At 40.0% G+C, this 22,943-nt stretch overlaps 1 protein-coding gene across 1 annotated transcript in view; it reads left to right on the forward strand.

Annotated features, from left to right (window-relative positions):
• The window catches only part of LOC115854745 (collagen alpha-1(XIX) chain), a 304,855-nt gene that overhangs the window by 281,604 nt on the left and 308 nt on the right, over positions 1-22,943 (forward strand). The window contains exons 18-32 of the mRNA XM_060283962.1: positions 1,728-1,790; positions 6,652-6,687; positions 7,600-7,635; positions 7,732-7,785; positions 8,470-8,523; positions 13,673-13,726; positions 14,420-14,509; positions 15,286-15,330; positions 15,437-15,514; positions 17,082-17,117; positions 17,238-17,291; positions 17,392-17,445; positions 18,505-18,546; positions 22,672-22,776; positions 22,858-22,911. Of these exons, the coding sequence (XP_060139945.1) occupies positions 1,728-1,790; positions 6,652-6,687; positions 7,600-7,635; positions 7,732-7,785; positions 8,470-8,523; positions 13,673-13,726; positions 14,420-14,509; positions 15,286-15,330; positions 15,437-15,514; positions 17,082-17,117; positions 17,238-17,291; positions 17,392-17,445; positions 18,505-18,546; positions 22,672-22,776; positions 22,858-22,911 (855 nt within the window). The remainder of the gene's footprint in view (positions 1-1,727; positions 1,791-6,651; positions 6,688-7,599; positions 7,636-7,731; positions 7,786-8,469; positions 8,524-13,672; positions 13,727-14,419; positions 14,510-15,285; positions 15,331-15,436; positions 15,515-17,081; positions 17,118-17,237; positions 17,292-17,391; positions 17,446-18,504; positions 18,547-22,671; positions 22,777-22,857; positions 22,912-22,943) is intronic.

The raw sequence follows: 22,943 nt of genomic DNA on the forward strand, positions 1-22,943 counted from the left end.
TGATTAGGATAGAAATATAGAAATAAAACAATGTTTTAGGGCTGTAATTAACTAGTACTTGAAATACTTTGGATAGATTGTTGTTTGAGGATTCAAAATAAACACATAGGGTTTCCCTGGTGGTGCAGTGGTTGAGAGTCCGCCTGCCGAGGCAGGGGACACAGGTTCGTGCCCCAGTCCAGGAAGATCCCACATGCCGTGGAGCGGCTGGGCCCCGTGAGCCATGGCCGCTGAGCCTGCGTGTCTGGAGCCTGTGCTCCGCAACGGGAGAGGCCACAACAGTGAGAGGCCCGCGTACTGCAAAAAAAACTAAAAATAAAAAAATAAACACATAAACATATCCACACAAGGGGCAGGTATAAAGATGTTCATTGCAGCCTTGTTTATAATAGAGGAAAGCTAGAGGCAACCAAATACCCATCAGTAGGGCTTTGACGAACCCCGATACATTAACACAAGAGAATGCTATCTGAGGGTTCAATGAATGAGCTAGATCTAAATATATCTATTAATAGAGGATGGATATTAAAAACCACACTGAGTAGGGAAAAAAGTCACAAAATATTATATACAAGATCAAACAATGGCTTCTATAGAATTTGTTTTAAATATCCAAAATAACATATTATTTATGGTTCCACATATGCAGTAAAAGTGCAAAAATATAGACTGAAAACAGAAGCACTAAATCCATGACTGGCTCTCTCTGGGACAGGAAGAGAGAGAGAATTTGAAACTTCTTCGGTTATAAATTTTTTTTCTTTCTTCCATCTTGGGTGTGTGGTCCATGGAGGTTTGACATATTCAACTTTATGTGTTTTGTATTTTTTTCAAAATAAAAAAAAAAGACAAGATGGGCAAAAAAGGCATATACTTGGAAGTGCAATGGTGAATATTGTTTTGCAAAAATGCTCCTGAGATTGGAAAATAACCAACATTACATAACTTCTAGTGGCTGCATTTAATTTAACAACGGTCTGGTATTCGGGAATGCTGGTTAACATTTAAATGGAAGCACAATGCTGGGACATCCCTGAAGTCTAATTAACGATACATTTCCTTGCCACAAGTATTATTTCTAAAATTTTATTTTCTCGAAATTCCCTTTATATGTCACATACAAATCCCTTCTCAAGATTTTTGACCAGAACCTCTTAGGCATTTCTAAGTTGCTACTGTCCCCACATCAACAAGAATGCCTTCTTTGTTCGCAGCCGAACATTTAAGTGGTGATATAAGTGCTGGAAACAGTGGAGAGATGTGTTTTTCTTCCTGTGACTCCTCACCCCTCCACCTCCCCCAACCTGAAAAAAGAAAGAAGTGTCTGAAATAAAATGGGTCTGGATTATTGTGTCAGTTAAATTATCTCATGTCTTTAAAACAACAAAAAAATTTTTTTTTTGCAAAAACAAAATACAGCAGAGCGAAATTATAATTTTTTCCCTCTAAATGTTCTTTCCTTGAAAAATAATTGACTTTTGTTTCACATTAATTTTAAAGATCCTAATGAATATTATGGATTTCTAAAAGACCTAAAGGCATCGTGGAGCACTGACAAACATTATTATGCAAATAGCCTAACTGGATTCAGAACTTCACATTGCCTCTTGGAGGATAAGAGATAACTTCCGTGGTTAGAAAGGGCACAGGCAATGCTCTGACCCTGACAGTCACAACAGGACTCACCTGGCTTCCTGCAAAAACTTTCTTCTGCTTTTTCTTGAAAGGGTGAAATTGGACCACCAGGATTTCCAGGCTCTATTGGCCCTAAAGGTGAAAAAGGAGAATCTGTAAGTATTTTAGCTTTGAGAGCAGAGGAAGAATATCCAAAAGATAGAATTAAAAATATATTTCTTAATCAGCCCCAATTCCATGCACCTTGGTTGCCCCTGCCATAGGGAACAATAGATCAGATATTTGAGCATGTACTCTAGTCAAGGTACTAAGTTTTTTACAGGTATTACCTCACTTAGTTCATTTTTTAAAAAATCACCCCCATCCTTCAGATGAGGAAACTGAGGCACAGAGAGGTTAAGTAACTTCTGTAAGTTCACACAGCTAGGAAGTATTGAAACCATGAATCACTCCTAGGCAGGCAGATTCCAGAACCCAGGGTTTAAAAATCACTAAGCTGGGCTTCCCTGGTGGCGCAGTGGTTGAGAGTCCGCTTGCCGATGCAGGGCACATGGGTTCGTGCCCCGGTCCGGGAAGATCCCACATGCCGTGGAGCGGCTGGGCCCATGAGCCATGGCCGCTGAGCCTGCACGTCCGGAGCCTGTGCTCCGCAACGGCAAAGGCCACAACAGTGAGAGGCCCGCGTGTGGCAAAAAAGAAAAAAAAAAAAAATCACTAAGCTGCCATGCTATAACTAAACATAATAACTCAAATGAATAATAAAAGCATCTTTGGGCTTCCCTGGTGGCACAGTGGTTAAGAATCCACCTGCCAATGCAAGGGACACGGGTTCGAGCCCTGGTCCAGGAAGATCCCACATGCTGTGGAGCAACTAAGCCCATGCGCCACAACTCCTGAGCCTGCGCTCTAGAGCCCGTGAGCCACGACTACTGAAGCCCACGTGCCACAACTACTGAGCCTGCGTGCCTAGAGCCCATGCCCCGCAATAAGAGAGGCCACTGCAATGAGAAGCCCACACACCGCAATGAAGAGTAGCCCCCGCTCACCACAACTAGAAAAAGCCCGTGTGCAGCAATGAAGACCCAATGGCAGCCAAAAATAATTTAATTAATTTTTTAAAAAATGAAGCATCTTTGGCAATGACAGTCATTTTTCAGGCAGCTTTAGAATCAGTGCTGTCACTCATGTACTCCGAAGTTCTCCTACTTCAGGAATCATGCTTGCCCTTAGTATTCCATGCAGGCCAGTAACAGCCCTTCCTGGGACTCTCTGGGAAATCTCATGTGTCCCACAAATCCAGTCTGGTGTCTGCTGCCCCGTCCATCTGCCCGCTCACTCCTGATACTCCACACTTGTGGGCACGTCTCCCACCTCTTACCTACCTCTCTGGGTCCCCACTGACTCCCCTCCATGCTGGAACACTGACACTCACCTTCTCCTAATTTCCACGTGACCCATAACAGCCCAGTCCCTAAGATTTACTACAGTTCTACTGGGATAGCTGGGACTTACAGAGCAGAATAGAGAAATCTGAATGGGTTAGAGCAGTGCTTCTCATACTAAGTGTGAACTTAAATAACCTGAAGATCATTTTGAAATGCCAATGCTAGTTCAGCAGGTCTGCCTTGGGCTTTTTACCAAACCCACGTTCAGCTGCTGATGGCTCATAAGCCAATAATTCGAGAGGCAAATGTCAGTAGAAAGGAAAGATGCTTTAATCAGAAAAGCCAGCCGTCTGAGAAGATGGTGGACTTGTGTCAAGAGACCAACTCCAAAGATTCTGCTCAGCCAGGACAGTTTTTAGAGGGAAAAATGGGGGAAGGATCTCAGTGAATCATTGAGGCAGGAGGTTGGGTTCTGCATCTTTCTCCATTGCATGCAGACTGGCTGACTCTTTCTTCAGATGTTGTCTTGCCCGTGTGATCTGCCAGCAGGAGAGTTAGTCATATTTTAACTGCTTAATTCTTCATTCTTACTTCTTTTCATCTAGGAAAAGAATCAACAGGTTAGACAAGGCATGGGGTGCATTCAGGACAGCACAAGTCAGGAGTTAGTTTCAATTGCTTAGTGATCTCATTTTTATATTTAGGTTCTTTTAAGTTTAGAAGGGAACAGAAATGGGCAAACAGGAAAGGAACAAAAGAGCTGCTTTCAGCCTGAGTGGCTGTATTTCTCAAAGTCCCAGGCCGTGCTCCTGCTGTGGGTCCCTAGACCATGCTTTGCGTAGCAAGCGCTGGAGGATGTCACAGTTCCTAAGGGTTTCCCTGTGGTTCTCCGTCCTGCCACCAAGACCCAACCCCCTGAGACTACCTTTCGCCCCATCTATCTTACCCAGGAGAAACCAGCTTCTTTTCCTCTCAGTTCTTCTCCTTGTCAGTTCCCTCTGAAACCCTGAATTATCCCACACCCCTTACACGTCTTTGCCTGCCTCTCTTCTCACCACCCCCCACAGGAAAAAACACAAATATCACATTATTAGCAGAGCAGTTTAGCTCTTTGTGATCTCAACCTCTTTAATACAGAACAGGATGTGGACTTAACTTTGCATAATAACCAGAAGGCCCGAACAGAACAATAGTCTTCATCCAGATCTGAATTAGGAGCCTGAATGGTACTTTAAAAGGGCACTTTGTTCCCCGTTATAGGAAATTTAGAACAGGACCAGGTTAGACATCAGAGCTGAAATATCGTCTGGTTGAACCCCAGGATTTTATAGATAAGGAAAAAGAGGCTCTAAAATGTAGAAGACTTGTCCCAGATGGTAGCCATTGGAACTAGGACGAAACATCAGGTCTCTAGATAACCAGGCTCCTGATTTTGGTTCTTTTTTCTTTTACAAGCAGTTACTTTAGTCAGTGTGGCTTGACAGAGGTCCTAGATAAGCAATGTGCTATAATCAGAAACAAGCAGTTACAAAAGCAATGTTGCCCATTGCTCACATCTAATTAACTTCGTCTCCTATCTTAAAACTCAAATTGATTTTTAGAATTAAGACTGAAAAGCAAAAATGTAAAGCCCTAATCTAATATATAGAAATTATCCAATAATAAGAGATGTAATGATGTTGGATAGATATGGGTCATATTAGTCAGAGTAGGTAGGTTATGCCTAGTAACAAATTAGCCCTGAAAGATCTATGGTTTTAACCCAAGAAAGGTTTTCTCTTGCTCATGCTGCCTGCCCAGCATGGTCGGGAGGAGTGGGTGTCCTGCTGTACACGACCCTCAGTGACCAGTCACCAGGCTGATTGGCACCCAGGAGCTACACCATCTGCTAGGTGCAAACTTCTCAGCCACCACTGCCAGGGTAGCAGGACTGGAGGATGATGAATGGGCTCCTTCAAGCGGCATGCATCACTTCTGCACACATCTCACGGTCAGAACTAGCTGCCTGGCCTCACATAACTGCAGGGAGCTTGGAAACGTCAGGGAGAAGATGGGGGCCCACAGTGTCCAGGTCATGGGACACGAGGCTTGTTCAGTAACCGCACCCCTCCCGATCGTGACCTGAAGGTCAAGCCCCTAAGAGGACCTTTGAGAGCAGCAGTACCTACCATAGTGGTTCTCACACTTGCCCTTGACTTTCAGATGCAAAAGAAAATTACTAAAATTACTAAGTTACTAAAAATGTGTGGTATCCATCTTATTGTCAATTCACTCCATTCAAATAATAAATCGATTACATTTCAAATCAAATCAAACAGACTGAGCAAGCAAAGCCTGGGATTGAAGTCAGACTGCCTGGGTTTAAATCATCAGTGACCTCTTACTGATTCTGTGACCTTGAGGAAATGGCTTAATTTCTCTGGGCCTCAGATTACCCCTCTGTAAATGAGTGTACTCATCGTACCCAGCCTGTTGACACAAGAGGGTAACTGTGTTAGTGTATAAAAAGTGATTAAAACAGGTATAAGTGTTTTATTCAATACATGTCAGCTACTATTGTTATATCTGTAAAACTTTAAATTCCCTAATTTAATAAACTTTTGTTCGACACCAATAGTGTACCCCAGAGTTGCTATGATAGTCAAGATGAATTATATCTCTACCTTCACAGAGTTTATTGGCAAGATAGACAAGGGAACATACAGTGGACGAATGCTGTTTTAGGGGAAGTAACTCAGTTACTCAGAAACTTTCTGAGTCTCTTTCCTCATTCCTGAAATGGGACAATATCTCCCTCACAGCCCTGTAGTGAAAGTTAAATGACATCATGATACATACCTTCAAGAACAGAAGTTAATAAGGGGAAGCCTCCCCATGTGTGTGTGTGTGTGTGTGTGTGTGTGTGTGTGTGTGTGTTAAGGGTGGGTTGTGGTGTTAGTAACACAGTGACAACAGGGGCAGTGTTACTTAATAAGGGGCATTCCTTCAAAGCTTCTGTCTCTCCCCAGAACCTTCATACCTAGACCCAACAAGAACTAGTATCAGTTCCACAGACTTGTACTGTTACTCACCCAGTAATTAACTGCCTCAAGCCATTTTCATTAAAAGAAAAATGAAAATTAGTAAAGTATTTTTAAAATAATGATTTTGCATTTTTAAACACTAATTTAAACTCTGTATTTTTAAGCACCAACTGAAGTAACTGGAAAAATTCAAATGAATGTCCTTCCACTGATCACTCTGGCATCTTCACATTCATTCTGCCTCTGATTGGATGTGTGTGTGTGTGTGTGTGTGTGTGTGTGTGTGTGTGTGTGTGACCATCTTCTATCTGAACCATGCAAGAGGAAGCTGTGGCCTTGGACCGCATTGTAATTTGTCAACCACGCAGGATTCTCAAAATAACATTGAAATGATTAACTTACTGTTCATTTGGAAATATGAAACGGTTTTTAAATTCATTTTCGTATGGTCCTTCTAAGCTGCATAGGCAGACAATGTGACATTCCGGATCACTGCATGTTTGCAATGGAGTCTGAGTTTGGCCTGCAGGATTTACCCACATCCAGGTTTGGAGAGATTATTCCTAAAAGTGTTTATAAATGATTCTGTTTTCCACCCATTTTCCTAGGGTGAACCCTTTACAAAAGGTGAAAAGGGAGATAGAGTAAGTAGATGTTTTATCACTGTCTTGGGTTTTCTACTTCATTTTCTTTCTCTCTGATTTCTAGTATGTTTACTTTGGAGTCTAATACATTTGATAAGGTCAGCTCCCTGAGCATTTTACTTTTTCCTCTGTGAATTTTGACTCTTTTATTTTGATAAATGAGAAATTTTAAACCTTGTTAAGTGTTATCATGTGATGACACTTCCACATTGGCTTTGGGTAGTGTATATTTTCTTTAACCCGTTACTATTTGTGACTGGACATGAATGTGATGAAAGGTATACACTAAGGATATTTAAAATACAAAATTAATATGTAAGATACAGATTTTTTTCAAAAATTTTGTTAATGATACAAATTGGATTTCTCAAACAAGAAAGGATCAATAGTAAGTCATGGAAAATAAGAAAAGCAAACTCATTATAGCCAATGTTGTCCTCTTTTGTGTAACCTTAATTTTTGTGTGTTGTTTTGTTCCATTAAATACATACACCTGAAAGTAGAATCTCCATGACGTATCAACTTAAACTTTACTCTTTCTTTTTCGCCCTCATCTGCAGTTTTAGTTCTCTTGAGATACAAGATGAACTGGCAGCAAATTATAACAATGTCAGCTAAGTAGGGAACTCAGTGACCACTAATGGACCATGATGGTTAAAGTGTCAGAAGTGACATTGGGGAAAAAAACTGTTACAGAGAAGAAAGAAAAATAGGAAATTATTGTTTATGTATTAGCAATAATTATTTTAAATCATATTTTAGAATGAACCCTCCTTGACTTCACCATGTCTTCCATAATTTTCCCCTTTATTGTATGTCAGCTAGTGGGGAAGTAGATGAATTGCAGCATTAGAGATGCTCTTCTCCATCCATATTTAAACATTACACATATGGTCCTTCTTTCATTTACAGGGAGAACCTGGAATAAGAGGATCACAGGGAATAAAGGTAATCCCCTGACCCCCTTCTCTTGCATCTCCGATGTAATGAGATTGTGAAACATTAAAATAACCATTTCACTTTCCTTCCCACCCATATGTTTAGGGCGAGCCTGGAGATCCTAGCCCCCCTGGTGTAATAGGAAGCTCAGGACTAAAGGTATATAAGAAATAACTGAGATGAATGAGGATATTATTTTGAAGTTATAGCCATTTCTGTGTAAAACAAGGAACTCTGATGGACCACTCATTTTCATCACAAATGTTCTCAGAGACTTTATCATGTTTCCATGGTGATCTCCCCGATCCCCACATTGGCCGCATTTATTACCTACATGGTAACTGGGCCTTATGGTTCACAATGGGATTTTTAAGCTCTTTTCAGACCATATTCACGATAGCATCCTAAAAGCTTTAAGAGTAAACAGTGTGAGCCATGTCTATGACCCTGAGCTGTATTCTCAAAGAGAACAGGATTCAGGATTCAATTTCCTAATCCAAAATGATGCAGCCCAGAAGTGTTTGAGTTGCCCACGCAGGACTCTACAGGAGCGACCCAAAGAAGACCAGCTGTTGGGAGGTGCTGGAGAGATTCGTGTGATATGCCCCCACCAGTGGGCAAGGCAAGTTATCCAGGCCTCACCTACTGGTGAGAACAGACTCATTTAAGTGACAACATCTTGAAACTATCTTTGTAGGCCCAAAGCACGTTTCAGTGTTATATAGAGGAGGCTGGATGGTGGAAAGTCAATCTTTCTATAGAAAAAGGTCACACCATGTTTTACATATATTCAGGTACCATCTAATTTTTATCAAATTAAAGTACATATCACCTTCTATTTAGGGTCAGCAAGGACCCGCAGGCCCTATGGGACCCAGAGGACCACCAGGAGATACTGTACGTATAGTAGATACATGTGTCTTTGATATTTGGAAATTAAATTGAGACTAAAGCATGTTTTTTTTTGTTTTTTTGTTTGTTTGTTTTGCGATACGCGGGCCTCTCACTGTTGTGGCCTCTCCCATTGCGGAGCACAGGCTCCGGATGCACAGGCTCAGCGGCCATGGCTCACGGGCCCAGCCGCTCCGCGGCATGTGGGATCTTCCCGGACTGGGGCACGAACCCACGTCCCCTGCATTGGCAGGCAGACTCTCAACCACTGTGCCACCAGGGAAGCCCCCTAAAGCATGTTTTAAAGAACATCAACATCTGTTCATGTGACTGAGTTATACTACATTTTCCAAAGGCATGGGTCATCTCTACCAATAAAACTGAGCACACCTAATGTCAGGGGCTGTTGAGAACATTAGTATCTTCATATAGTCATACGAGGTCCTTTTGAATATTAGCCTAACAAATCAGTCTTTGAAACCCAAGTTAGCATTTCCATTATACATCATTATAAATGGCTTTTGGTTCAATTCTCCATCCAAGTAAGATACTTCCAAAGCTTCTGTTGTTGTCTTCTTGCAACATTCTCCAAAAAGGGCAAGTCTTTTGGCTGAAAATATTTATATAATGCAATTGGAGAAAGGTCCTCCGGTTGCATTAAACCTAGCTTTACTCAGCTCACACACACACACACACACACACACACACACACACATACACACCCTCACACTGTTTAAATGTACTTTTTTTTTTTAATTGAAGTAGTTGATTTACAATATTATATTAGTTTCAGGTGTACATTATGGTAATTCAATACTTTTATAGATTATATACCATTTAAAGTTATTACAAAATAATGGCTATTTTTCCTGTGTTGTACAATGTATCCTACTTGCTTATTTATTCTATACACAGTAGTTTTCACTTCTTAATTCCCTTACCCCTATCTCCTCCCCCCTTCCCTTTCCCCCACTGGTAACCACTAGATTGTTCTCTATATCTGTGTGTCTGTTATATATTGTTATGTTCAATCATTTGTTTTATTTTTTAGATTCCACATATACGTGATAACATACAATATTTGTCTTTCTCCATCTGACATATTTCATAAAGCACAGTACCCTCTAGGTCCAGCCACACTGTTGCAAATGGCAGAATTTCATTCTTTCTTATGGCTGAGTTGCATGTATATGACATCTTCTTTATCCATTCATCTATTGATGGACACTTAGGTTGCTTCCTTATCTTGGCAACTATAAATAATGCTGCTAAGAACATTGGGGTGCGTGTATCTTTTTGAATTACTGTTTTCATTTCCTTTGAATATATAACCAGGCATGGGATTGCTGGATCACTAAGTAACTCTATTTTTAGTTTTTTGAGGAACTTCCACAATGATTTCTCTAGTGGCTGCACCAATTTACATTCCCACCAATAGTGCAGTAGGGTTCCTTTTTTGCCACATCCTTTCCAACACTCGTTATTTGTAGAATTTTTGATGGTAGCCATTCCGACAGGTGTGAGGTGATACCTCATTGTGGTTTCGATTTGCATTTCCCTGATGATTAACGATGTTGAGCATCTTTTCATGTGCTTGTTGGCCATCTGTATGTCTTCTTTGGAAAAATGTCTATTCAGGTCTTCTGCCCATTTCTTAAATCAGGTTGTTTGTTTTTCTTAATATTGAGTTTTATGAGCTGTTTATATGTTTTTGATATTAATTCTTTATCAGTCATATCATTTGCAAATATTTCCTCCTATTCAGTAGGTTGTCTTTTCATTTTGTCAATGGTTTCCCTTGCTGTGCAAAAGCTTTTAAGTTTAGTTAGGCTGCATTTATTTATTTTTGCTTTTGTTCCCTTTGCCTTAGAAAACAGATCCAAATATATTGCTACAATTTATGTCAAAGAGTGTTCTGCCTATTTTTTCTTTTAGGAGTTTTATGGTTTCAGGTCTTACATTTAGGTCTTTAATTCAGTTTGAGTTTATTTTTGTATATGGTGTGAGAAAATGTTCTAACTTATTGTTTTACATGTAGCTGTCTAGTTTTCCCAGCACCACTTATTGAAGAGATTGTCTTTTCTCCACTGTATATTCTTGCTTTCTTTGCCGTAGGTTAATTGACCAATAATTGGTTTATTTCTGAGCTATCTATGGTTCCATTGAGCTATGTGTCTGTTTTTGTGCCAGTACCATACTGTTTTGATTACTGTAGCTTTGTAATATACTCTGAAGTCCGAGTGTGTCATATCTCCAGCTTTGTTCTTCTTTCTCAAGATTGCTTTGGCAATGTGATGTCTTTTGTGGTCCCATATAAATTTTAGGATTATTTATCCTAGTTCTGTGAAAAATGCATTGGGCAATGCATTAAATCTGTCGATTGCTTTGGGTTGTAATGACAGTTTAACAGTATTAATCCTTTCAATCTATGAACACAGGGTCTTTCCATTTCTTTATATCTTCTTCAATTTCCTTCATCAGTGTTTTATAGTTTTTAGACTATAGATTTTTCGCCTCATTGGTTAAGTTTATTCCTAGGTATTTTATTCTTTTTCATTCAATTTTATATGGGATTATTTTCTTGCTTTCTCTTTTGGATAGTTTCATTATTAGTGTATAGAAAAGCAACAGATTTCTGTATATTAATCTCATATCCTGCAACTTTACTGAATTCATTTGTTACATCTAAAAGTTTTTTGGTGGAGACTTTACAGCTTTCTATATATAGTATCATGGCATCTGCATATAGTGACAGTTTTACTGCTTTCCTTCCAATTTGGATGCCTTTTATTTCTTTCTCTTGTCTGGTTGCTGTGGCTAGGACTTCCAATACTGTGTTAAATAGAACTGGTGAGAGTGGGCATACACGTTTTCTTCCTTATTTTAGAGGAAAGGCTTTCAGCTTTTTACCACTGAGTATGATGTTAGCTTTGAGTTTGTCATAAATGGTGTTTGTGATGTTGAGATATGTTCCCTCAGTACCAACTTGGATGAGCATTTATCATGCGTGGATGTTTAAGTTTGTGAATTGCTTTTTCTGCATGTTTTGAGATTATCATAATTTTTACCCTTCCTTTTGTAAATGTGGTGCATCACATAGATTGATTTGCAGATATTGAACCATCCTTACATCCCTGGAATAAATACCACTTGATTATGGTGTATGATCCCTTTTATAAATTCTTGAATTCAGTTTGCTAACATTTTGTTGAGGATTTTTGCATCTATATTCATCAGAGATATTGGCCTGTAATTTTCTTTTTTTGTAATGTCTTTGTCTGGTTTTGGTATCAGAGTAATGGTGGTCCTATAGAATGAATTTGGCAGTGTTCCCTCCTCTTCAACTTTTTGGAATAGTTTGAGGAGGGAAGGCATTAGCTCTTCACTATATGTTCGGTAGAATTCACCTGTGAAGCTCTCCAGTCCTGGACTTTTGCTTGCTGTAGGGTTTTTTTTAATTGCAAATTCAATTTCACTACTAGTGACCAGCCTGTTCAGATTGTCTATTACTTTCTAATTCAGTGTTGGAAGGTTTTATGTTTCTAGAAATTTGTCCACTTCTTCTATGTTGTCCAATTTTTGGCATATAACTAGTATTCTTTTATGATTTTTTTCATCTCTGTGGTAATGGTTGTCATTTTTCCTCTTTCATTTCTTATTTGGTTTATGTGTGTCCTCTCTCTTTTTTTTTGATGAGCTCTCACTAAAGGCTTATCAATTATGTTTATCTTTTCAAAAAACATAGCTCTTTGTTTCATTGATCTTATCTATTGTTTGGGGGTTTGGGAGTCTTTATTTTATTTAATATTTCTTCTCTGATCTTTGTCATTTCCTTCCTTCTTCAGACTTTCAGTTTTGTTTTTTCTTCTTTTTCTAATTCCTTTACATGGGAGGTTAGGTTGTTTATTTGAGATTTTTTCTTGTTTGTTGAGTTAGGCCTATACGACCATAAACTTAGAACTGCTTTTGCTGTATCCCATAGATTTTGGAAAGTTGTGTTTCCATTTTCATTTGTCTTGAGGTGTTTTCTGATTTCCTCTTGATTTCTTCATTTACACATTGGCTTTTTAGTAACATGTTGTTTAGTCTCCACAATTTTGTGTTTATCCCATTTTATTTCCTGTAATTGATTTCTAGTTTCATACTATTTTGGTTGGAAAAAATGCTTGATATAATTTCTGTTCTCTTATATTTGTTGAGACTTGTTTTGTGGCCTAGCATGTGATCTATCCTGGAGAACATTCCATGTGCACTTGAAAAGAATGTGTATTCTTCTGTTTTTTGATTGAATAAATGCACTTTCCTATCCATTCCCCCATGTCAGCTTTGTGTCCCTTGGACAATCTCCCTAGCCTTCTGACATCTTGGGAGCCAAAACCTCACTATCAATCCTCACTTGAGCAAAACGAGAAAAATGCTTGACCATCACTTCTTAACACTGATCTCTATCTGGCCATGATTTGAGTACCCTCCATGCAACTGTTAGAATCTCTCCTTTTCCCATCACCTCGGGAGCAGCCCCATGACATCTTGCTCTGTTCTCCGTGCTCCCTGACTGAGACTACAGGGGTTCATCTTTCAGCACGTTTGGTCACTTGGTACTTTGAACATTCACTTCATGAAGCAAATCTTTTTGTTGCACCCCCCAAGCCATTTAGTGAACCATTGAAGGTGTACCTAATGGAGAGATCTTACAAAAGAAACATAATGCTGGTGGCACAGGTGGAGCCACAAGATGCCCAAGAAATGACGTTAAGTGATAGTGGCTAGAGCTAAAATAGAGACTAAAATAAAAGAGCCTTTCTTGCCAAATCATAGTAAAAGCATATTTTCTATTTACCCCATTGTCTTTCTGAGTCATAGTGTGATGCCACCATGAGCCGTTCTTCCATGCCTTTTGGCAGTAATACGGATGGGGCATTTCGTTCAGGTCTCCCTTATTTAGTTTCTTTCTCATTACATTCAGGTTACCTCACTTGAAACAACAAGCCACATATTTTCATTAAGGTTTTTCTCTCTCCAGCAGACCAAAATCACGTTCCCAGGTAGTTTGCATGTTAAAATTCTGTTCTCCTGACAAAGACTCACAGACAGAAATGTTATTACAATAAGAGATTTTCTAATTGCTCTCTCCCTTTTATTCTGAATTTTCTAGGGATTGCCAGGAGAACACGGTATCCCAGGAAAACAAGGCATTAAGGGAGAAAAGGTATAGCTTCCGTTTCACTCACTTTGTATATTAAGTAGCTGGGTAGGAGGAAGAGACAGAGGGTCATAAGGACACTGAGGGAGTGAAAGGACAGGCCAGGGCAGCTGGGATTGTGCAGGAGATAGATGTTCGCATAAACTATGGCATGAGCGTCATCCCTGGACACTGTGGCAGCCCGGGTTCTGGCACTGAAAATGCAATGTGACAAAATGAACTGCCTTAGAGTTGAAGATCTCAGGACTCAAAAACCCTGTTTCAGGCTCAGCTAACAACTCAGGTATAGACCTAAGAAGTCTCAATCTCTCAGTACCTGTTTCTTGATGTCTACGTGGAAATAGTATTTTAGTACTGAACCATTACTTGGAAATAAAGAAAACATAAAGGTCATCTAAAGAACTATATGAATAGATTTTTATATTTTTTGCATATCTATTTATACACGTACATACATTTCATGATACTGTAAACCTACTGTAACATAGCTCACCGCAAGATCTAGGTGCACTTAAGATAACAGAACAGTGTCTGCGTGGATTGGACACTCAGTACATATAGTGGAATGAGTGAGTGAATGGATGAGAGAATGCAGTGTGACTGGCTGTGGTGACATCTTAATACTATGGAAACTGCTGCCTCTACATGTCCCACCATGAACCTGAGTGATGAAGTGAGAATCTTACCTTGTTTCCTCAGGGAGACCCAGGTGGGATTATAGGCCCTCCTGGACTTCCAGGTCCAAAAGGTGAGGCTGGTCCTCCAGGAAAAAGCCTGCCAGGGGAACCAGTAAGTACAAATCCTTTTACTAACATTTCCTTTGAAAGTTGATTAATTACTGTTTGTGTGTTCCGAGTTTCAGATCACAGGCATAGGAATGTTTAGGTCTGCAGAAAAAGAAGTATTCATCTTATTCTTTAGATCAGAGGTCTAATCTTTTTGGAAATTTGGTGCAAGCAAAGAGCTCTCATCTGAAGAAAATGCACACACATGCACCATTTTTCATACAATTTGGGGAGATTCACAGGTGCCCCTGAAGCTTCTGCAGGGACTATTTAGGGATCTATGAAGCCTAGTAAGGTTTGCTAGTTTTAAACCATAAACCTTCCTTGGACAATATCTTAAAACAGAAGAACGGCCTGAAATTTCCCTTCTAGAGGCTCTGCATATATAGCCATAGGTGGTCACCTTTAAAAAAATGTCCTTGTGGCCTGGGCTAATCCCAGGACATAGAAAACTGGATAGCTGGAAAATCCAACCCATATGGCTGTTTCATCTGCCTTTTTTTCTCATCCCCTTTGACCTTTTATATGAATAGTAATAAATAATTCTCAATATCAGATGCCTCATTTTAAAGATGAAAACATCTTACATTTTAAAGTAACTACACAAAATCTGCAGCCTAGTGAAATTTGTGTTCCCTCTTCCTTACTATTTTACAGAAAAGGTTTATTCAAAAAAGATGAAGAGCAATGAAATATTTTTGAGTTATGACTTCTAAGATGTAATTAACCTTTTTAGGAAAAGAAATGTATTCACTTCCTTTTCTCTTCTTTTTCTTTTAGGGATTAGATGGAAATCCTGGAGCACCTGGTCCGCGAGGGCCAAAGGTAAAAATATCTTACATAATTTTTAAAGAATTAATAATTAACGAAATATAACTGGAAAATCCATGTCCCTTGAGCCTCACACTAACGGAAGCATCTAATTGCACAGGGAGAAAGAGGACTGCCAGGTATCCACGGCTCCCCAGGTGACATAGGCCCCCCAGGGATAGGAATTCCTGGCCGAACTGTAAGTGAAATTCAATCAAGTTTTTGAAACCCTGTGGACCCAATGTTGTGAAATAAAATCCAGCAACAAATTTGAATATGAAGAAAAGAGTGAAATGGTCAGAGGAGATACAAAAAGTGCTAGTCAGAGAGCAAGAATTAATGGGCTTTGTGGTTATATCCTAAGCACAGACGGTACCCACTGTTTATTGACTTACAGATGCTAATCACACGTACACTGATTTTGAATTAGAAGAAGTTATTTAACACTTTATTCCTCCATTCTATATATTTAAAAGTACAAATGAGTGTAAGATTATGAGAATGCCCAATATTAGGATATTATATATTACTGTTTGTTTTTAATTAGAATAAAATGAAAAGTTACTTTTAAAGTGAATGGAGTGCCTATAAATGAGATGATATCAAAAATCTCTATGTAATATCTTAGAGAAGAGAGAATAGAGATCGTTTTTGATAGTTAAGACACATAATAGAAAGTTTTTTGACGTGTTTTAGCTACAAGGGTAATAATGATAATAATGACCATTGTATGCATACTTGTGGACTAAATAGCAGTAAGAGATAAAACTTTTTATTTGCTCTGAAAAAAGATAAAAGATTTTGGGACAAGAAAAGTGAAATGGATGGTTATCCCAAAGACATTAATTTGGGGATTGGCCTTGAAATGAAATTATCGTGAGAGGTAAAAGAAGATGTAAATAGTGAATGGTTATATTGTGTGTGGCTGCTGTTTGATTTTCCAGGGTGAGAATATAAAGACCACTGGAGATGGGAGATTAAACAAAGTAAAAAAGTAGGTCAGGAAATTATTAGGGGAGTGAAGGAGGTTGAAGCGAAAAATAACCCAAAAAACCAAAAATAACTTAAGCACACGGTATAAATAGAAAGGAAGCAAAAGGTAGCTTTAACAATAGGAATATTTATTTAAAAGTAAGAAGGGAAAAGGCAATGAGCAGGTAGTGAAGCCAGGTGCCGAGACCCCAGCTCTTTACTCACCCAGGTGATCAGTCAGTTCCTCATCCAGGGGTCCATGGTCATGAGATAGGGATGGATCTGTCATCATTAGGTTCACTGATAATCTCCCAGCCTCATTTCAGTTACCCCCAATTCCAGTTTTCTAACATAGAAAAGAATAACTGAAGTTTTGTTTCCAGTTCCCGTCACTGAACACTGGTTCTGGCAATTTCTTCAGAGAAATGACTCCCAGTACAAAGCAGGAAGGAGAGGAAGCCCCAAGCCGGTTACCCTGTGGCCGGCCAGTGTCTAGCAGACAGAACTTGGGCGTGTTGTTTGTGCGCCCGTGAGTGGGCAGGGACCGACGGCGGGCTCAGGGGCGGCCCAGGCGTCTGAACACAGTTACGGTGGTGCTTCCAGCACTGCATCTGGTCAGGTGTTCACCTGCCACCCAGAACTCTTGGCCAGCTTTGCAGAGAGTTTTCAGAGTGTGCAGGGTGGCAAGCCCTGTTGTCCACTATGTAAATTACAGTACTTGGCCCTTTATCCCACTTGGGTAATCTATGGACATTCCCAGCAGAATTCTGATCACTGAATCTCCTTCTATTCAGGGCTCCCAAGGCCCAGCTGGAGAGCCAGGGATTCAGGTAAGCTACTTAACCAAGTTATCTGGCACAGCAAATCCATCTTGCTGATTGGGGGGGGGGGGGATGGGGGCAATTACTAAAAGACTATCCTTATAAGTAACTATTTTCCCCCTTTGCCAGGGTCCTCGAGGTCTCCCTGGGTTGCCAGGAGCTCCAGGGACCCCAGGGAATGATGTAAGGACAGTTTTTACCTACTTCCCCTCTCCCCCACACCTGCTTTAATCTGAACCTGTGCCGAGGTGCAAAGATTTGAACATGCTGCTTCTGTTTTCAGGGAGCTCCTGGGAGGGATGGAAAGCCAGGTCTGCCAGGCCCCCCAGGTGACCCGGTATGTTGACACACTGTGTCTGATTTATGTATCTTTAATGCACGCAGCAGCCTAACAGCCTACCAAGCAAGTTTTGCTGTCCGGACTAATTAGAATGTTCAGTGACTGCTTAGTGATTTTGTTTATCCCCACTTCTTTGTAGAGGGGAAAAAAATTCAAGCTACATCAGCATTTTTGTGTGTGTGACGAATACTTATTTCCCGAGGGTATAATTCAGCTGTGCAATTTTTTGCCCCAAGCTGAACCTTGGTGTATAATGTCTCAATCCCATGGAAAATTGAGTTAAAATACATAGCCACGGATTCTGTTCTTTCTAATGCTAGTAACGAAATGAACTTCATTTTTCTAAATGAAAGTCTGCGGGTAAGTTTCCCACAATATGGTACATATCTATTGATTTGGTGGCTTTAAGAATGCTGAAATGGTTCAATTACAAAACTGGCTTGAGTAGGCTTTTCAGAACAGGTTTAGGCACTAAATGGGTGTTCCAAAGTTTTATTTTAGGTTAAACCTTGCTTTGAGTGACAGTGAAATCCCTTTAAATAGCCTCCAAATTGGCAGTTATAATTTAAGAAGCCATATGGTATATGACATTGTATTAAGAATGTTGTATAATAAAACCCAAATCTGGCCTCTCGGTTCTGAGTCTCACAAGCCCTCCTACACCATTTGAGCCTCATGTGCCGTTATAAGTTACATGCAGAGGCGTATCTTGGCCTTTAACTCCCTCGCTGAGTGAGTCATGTGTGTATGTGTATTGACTGGGAACCTTTAAAGCATTACTGGGGTCTACGGTGTCTCTCTGAAAGGACGCTTTAAGACACGAGGCCAAAGCACTGCCCGAGTCCTGTGTCTGTTTCTGGATAGGAAGCATCCTGTTGGCCAACCATCCTGGTGGTGAGGCTCTTCTAAGCCCTACCATTTGTCACCATGGTGACAAATCTCAGCTGGCCTGGTGTTTTGAGGGAAAACATCTACATTCATTATGTTTGTATTGTATTGTGTGCCTGTATATGTATAATTACATGCCTTGGGGGTTTTTTTTCTCCTTATCCACAGATTGCACTTCCTCTCTTGGGAGACATTGGGGCCTTGTTCAAGGTACTCTGTGGCTATGTAAGAAATTATGTGTTAACTTCCGGGAAAAATCAGAAAGGAAATCTTTACAAGAATTTGAGTTAATTGCTTAGCCTGAATTAAAATTCAGTTTCTTAATGGCAGAACATCTTTCAGATAGAAAAAGGAACACGTATCTGGATATGACTAGTGCCACTTATACTAATTCCCCACTCTCTTCTCTACCAGCCTCTCATTTTGGGTGTGGAGGAACAGGGGGGCAGGGGAGGAGGTGGTAGTTCTGAGATGAGCTGCAGGAGAGGAATGGTGTCATTAGCACCCTTAAGTAGATGTTTTCTCTCTGCAGCAATAGCTTTCTCTTAATGGTGTTTACCCACCCAGGCTCATCCCTGTGAAACCCAGTCCTCCTCACAGTATCTGCCCTGGCCAGTCCAGGATGCAAAGCAATGCTGCTCAATAAACAGCTAGCTTGCAATTTTATGTCATGGGATTTTACAAAGTGAGTTACAAAATTCCATAGCTGACAATTGCCCTGTGACTCTGTTAAATAAAAATGATCTCTACCTATTATCCACCCCACAGGGAATTAATCTTGCTACCGTTTTTTTTCTCTAATACTTTCCTCTATTTTGTTTGTAAAACAGATGGGGGGAGGTTGATAATAGGACACCTGGAGGTTGTGTATTTGCATGTTTCTTTGTGGAATGCTAAGACTGTACCCAAATGAAAGTCTGTCCCTTTATATTCCACTCAAACCTCATGTGTCGTATCTGTCAATGTATGAATGGACAGTATATTTGTACACACACACACGAGCTATGTGTGTGTATATGTGATCTATTTTATATTCCCAGCATTTAACCCAATGGTTCCTGCAACGACTTACTCAATAGTAGGCAGGCAGGAATATTTGTTGAATTGAATTCACAAGACTAGAATTCTAGTAAATATATTTGTCAGGTGATAAAGGTTTTGAGAATAGTATATGAATATAAATGTAAATGTAGATATAAATCTAAATATATAGAGGGGGGGTTTTAAGACTTTCAAAAGCTAACATTTTCTCATAAGTCAGAAAATAGGGGCTTCCCTGGTGGCGCAGTGGTTGAGAATCTGCCTGCTATTGCGGGGGACACGGGTTTGAGCCCTGGTCTGGGAAGATCCCACATGCCGCAGAGCAACTAGGCCCGTGAGCTACAACTACTGAGTCTGTGCGTCTGGAGTCTATGCTCCGCAACAAGAGAGGCCGTGATAGTGAGAGGCCCGCGCACTGCGATGAAGAGTGGCCCCCGCTTGCCACAACTAGAGAAAGCCCTCGCACAGAAACAAAGACCCAACACAGCCCTAAATTAATTAATTAATTAATTAATTAATTAAGAAAAAAAGAGCAAATCCTATTTTTTTTAAAAAATAGTATTTATGGGGGCTTCAGGAGGATCTTACGTTTATTGAGTTATGATTACATGCCAGGCAACACACTGCTTTACTTATATCATCTCACTTAACCTGCGCAAGAATCCTATGAGTTCAGGCTGTGGAGTTTCCCATTCTGTACACGAGAGACCTAAATTCTGAGGAGTTAAGTACCTTGCTCAGAGTCACACAGCCAGTAAGTGTGACATTAACACAGGAGTGCAGGTCCTCAGACAGTCAGTCTCATGTTCTCTACGAGGGCAGTGATGTTGGAAATGGCAGGATTGTAGGAGTTATATCATTGCGGAACAGTTAGGGCTCTTTAAGGATCAAAAAAAATTATTGACTATCCTGATTGATAGGCTGTGGCAGCTCCCACTACAGACAAAAAGACTGCAAACAGGCTCTGACAGGGAAAAGAACCAGGGCTCCGATGGCCTCAGACATGGAAGTAGTCAACAGTTTCACCAGGGCAGCATCCCCTTAATAAATGCCCTTGCCGGGGTCCAGACCCAGCATCACCTCATGGAGGTTTTGAGTCTCAGGGGAGCCAGTTGGCAAGAGGTGGGCAGGACGCCTGACTGAGTCCCAGCAAGCTGTATTCAGTAGAAGAGAAGCACGTAGTTCCCCAAAGCATATGGGAATTTTAATCCTAATCCTGTCACCCAGTACATTAACTGTCCCACTCTGTCTTAAAGTCTTTAGCGGACTTGATCGTCCTGCTCTCTGTTTTCAAAAACTGTGTTTGAATAAAGTGTTGAAAAGAACTGACTTATTTCCCAGCCCGAATGATGTATACCTTCAAAGACCTTCCTCCAGGTTAATCTGTGTATCAGTCCTTCTTTGAACGAGCTTGTGTATTAGCTAATAACTGCGTCTTTATCCTCTCCGTGAGAAAAATCTTAAAAGATTTTTTTTCAAGAACCTTAATGAAATCCACTTTTCCTTCATTTACCATTCTAGTAACTCTAACCTAAAGAAGATGAGGTCAGTTTGAAATGACTCTAGAAAATCCTATTGACTCGTAATTATTTCCATTTTTTATGTTTTATTAAAACAATCCTGAAACTACCACAACATTGTAAATCAACTATACTTCAATAAAAATCAATTGACTAATCCATCCTAAAATGTTACTTATATACAAAGTAGAAATAGACCCACAGACATGGAAAACAAACTTATGGTTACCAAAGGGGAAACGGGCTAAGGGATAAATTAGGAGTTTGGGATTAACATATGAACACTACTGTATGCAATAGATAACCAACAAAGACCTACTGTAGCACAGGGAACTATGCTCAATATTTTGCAATAACCTATAGGGGAAAAGAATCTGAAAAAAAGATATATATGTATGTATAAGTGAATTACTTTGCCATTTACCTGAAATTAACACAACATTGTGAATCAACTATACTTCAGTAAAAAAGCAATCCATTGAATAATCCATTCTAAAATGTTACTATATATTGATATGCCATGTTATAATGTCTACAGATACAGTAGACATTCTTTATACTTTTTGAAATATGGAAAGCTTTTTGGTTCTCTGAAGTCCTCAAGCGTCTCTACCGTCACAGTTTTTCAGATTGAGTAGGGGTGGTTCTACAATTATGTACGTGTTTCTTAACTCCTGTACCAGCACGTTAGCTCAGCAGAATGATCCTAGTGGTAAAATTAGTCTGGGAAACTTTGCACATTCCAACTCCTTCTCATGTATTCCAGCTCTAAGAAGGACAACCACAAAGAGAACTGTTCTGACCCAGCATTTCTTAGGCAAATTGCCTCAGAACCTTTTCAATATCATACAAAATTAGTCCTCCATGGAGCATATGTTTGGAAATCAAACTTGTGCTGATATACACTGGGTCAAAAATACTGAACTTCATGGGCTTTCTTGCCAGCTTCCCATCAACGGCAAGCTTCCATTCCCTCTTCATGTTTAAGGATTCTTCCCTTTGGTTAAAAAGATGGAAGAATTGAGACTTAGGTTGTCCTACCTTTGGTCAATTGTTAAATTTAAGCTGTCTCCCCCACTCAGTAGTCCCTATTTTATGCCTTTCCTGATCATATTTTTATAACAGGTTATTTAAAAATAAGCCTCTGTAGGCTTTATGTGATAAGAAGTTTATCTTGTGAGCTCAGATACCTAAATTGAAGCCTTTGCAGATCAGCTAAAGATTACAGAGAAGGCGATGGAAAGGTGATTCCACTTATATTTCCTATCTGCACTTGGATTTGACTTAGAAGTCAAGTCCCAGTCGCTCAAATAATTGTTTCCCACATGAGTGTTTCCCCTAACAAATAAAAGGTTAGTAAGCTGTGTTTGGGGCTCTCCAACTGATTGGGCTCTCAAAAGGGGAAATCCTTTCTTCACAGCTTTCTTTCTTTCTTTCTTTCTTCCTTCCTTCCTTCCTTTCTTTCTTTCTTATGATTTATGCTATTGGTTTTATGAGCTCTGTAATCTTGCTGGTTATTCCAAACTTTATTGCCACCTCTCTTTTTAACCATGCTGCTAAGCAACTGAAACTCTGTGTTCTTGACTTATGAGTTTATCTTTTAAAATAGTTTTTGCCTCCCCAAAAGTAGTCTTTTAAGTTGAATAAATTAAGTTTCTGAAAGTAGAATGACATACCAATGGCTATCACTCAACTCTCACAAAAGTTCAAATAGAAGTTCAAATCCAATCAATGAATAATGAATCTCCAGTGACCTTATCTCTGTCTTCATTAGAACTTCTGTGGCAACTGCCAAGCCAGTGTCCCTGGGCTGAAAAGCAACAAAGGAGAAGAAGCAGGTGCCGGTGAGCCCGGACAGTTTGATTCTGTAGCCCAGAAGGTAAGAAGGGGGCTAAGTGTTGGTGGACCCTGGAGGTGACACATGGTGCCTTCTCTCAGCTGTGACTGCTCTGTCCTCTAGGGCGATGTAGGGCCACGAGGTCCTCCAGGAGTCCCAGGCAGAGAGGGACCAAAGGTAAGGAAGTCTCTCCTCTGTGCAACCTTTAA

Source organism: Globicephala melas, chromosome 14 (assembly GCF_963455315.2).
Source record: "Globicephala melas chromosome 14, mGloMel1.2, whole genome shotgun sequence".
Classification (NCBI taxonomy): domain Eukaryota; kingdom Metazoa; phylum Chordata; class Mammalia; order Artiodactyla; family Delphinidae; genus Globicephala; species Globicephala melas.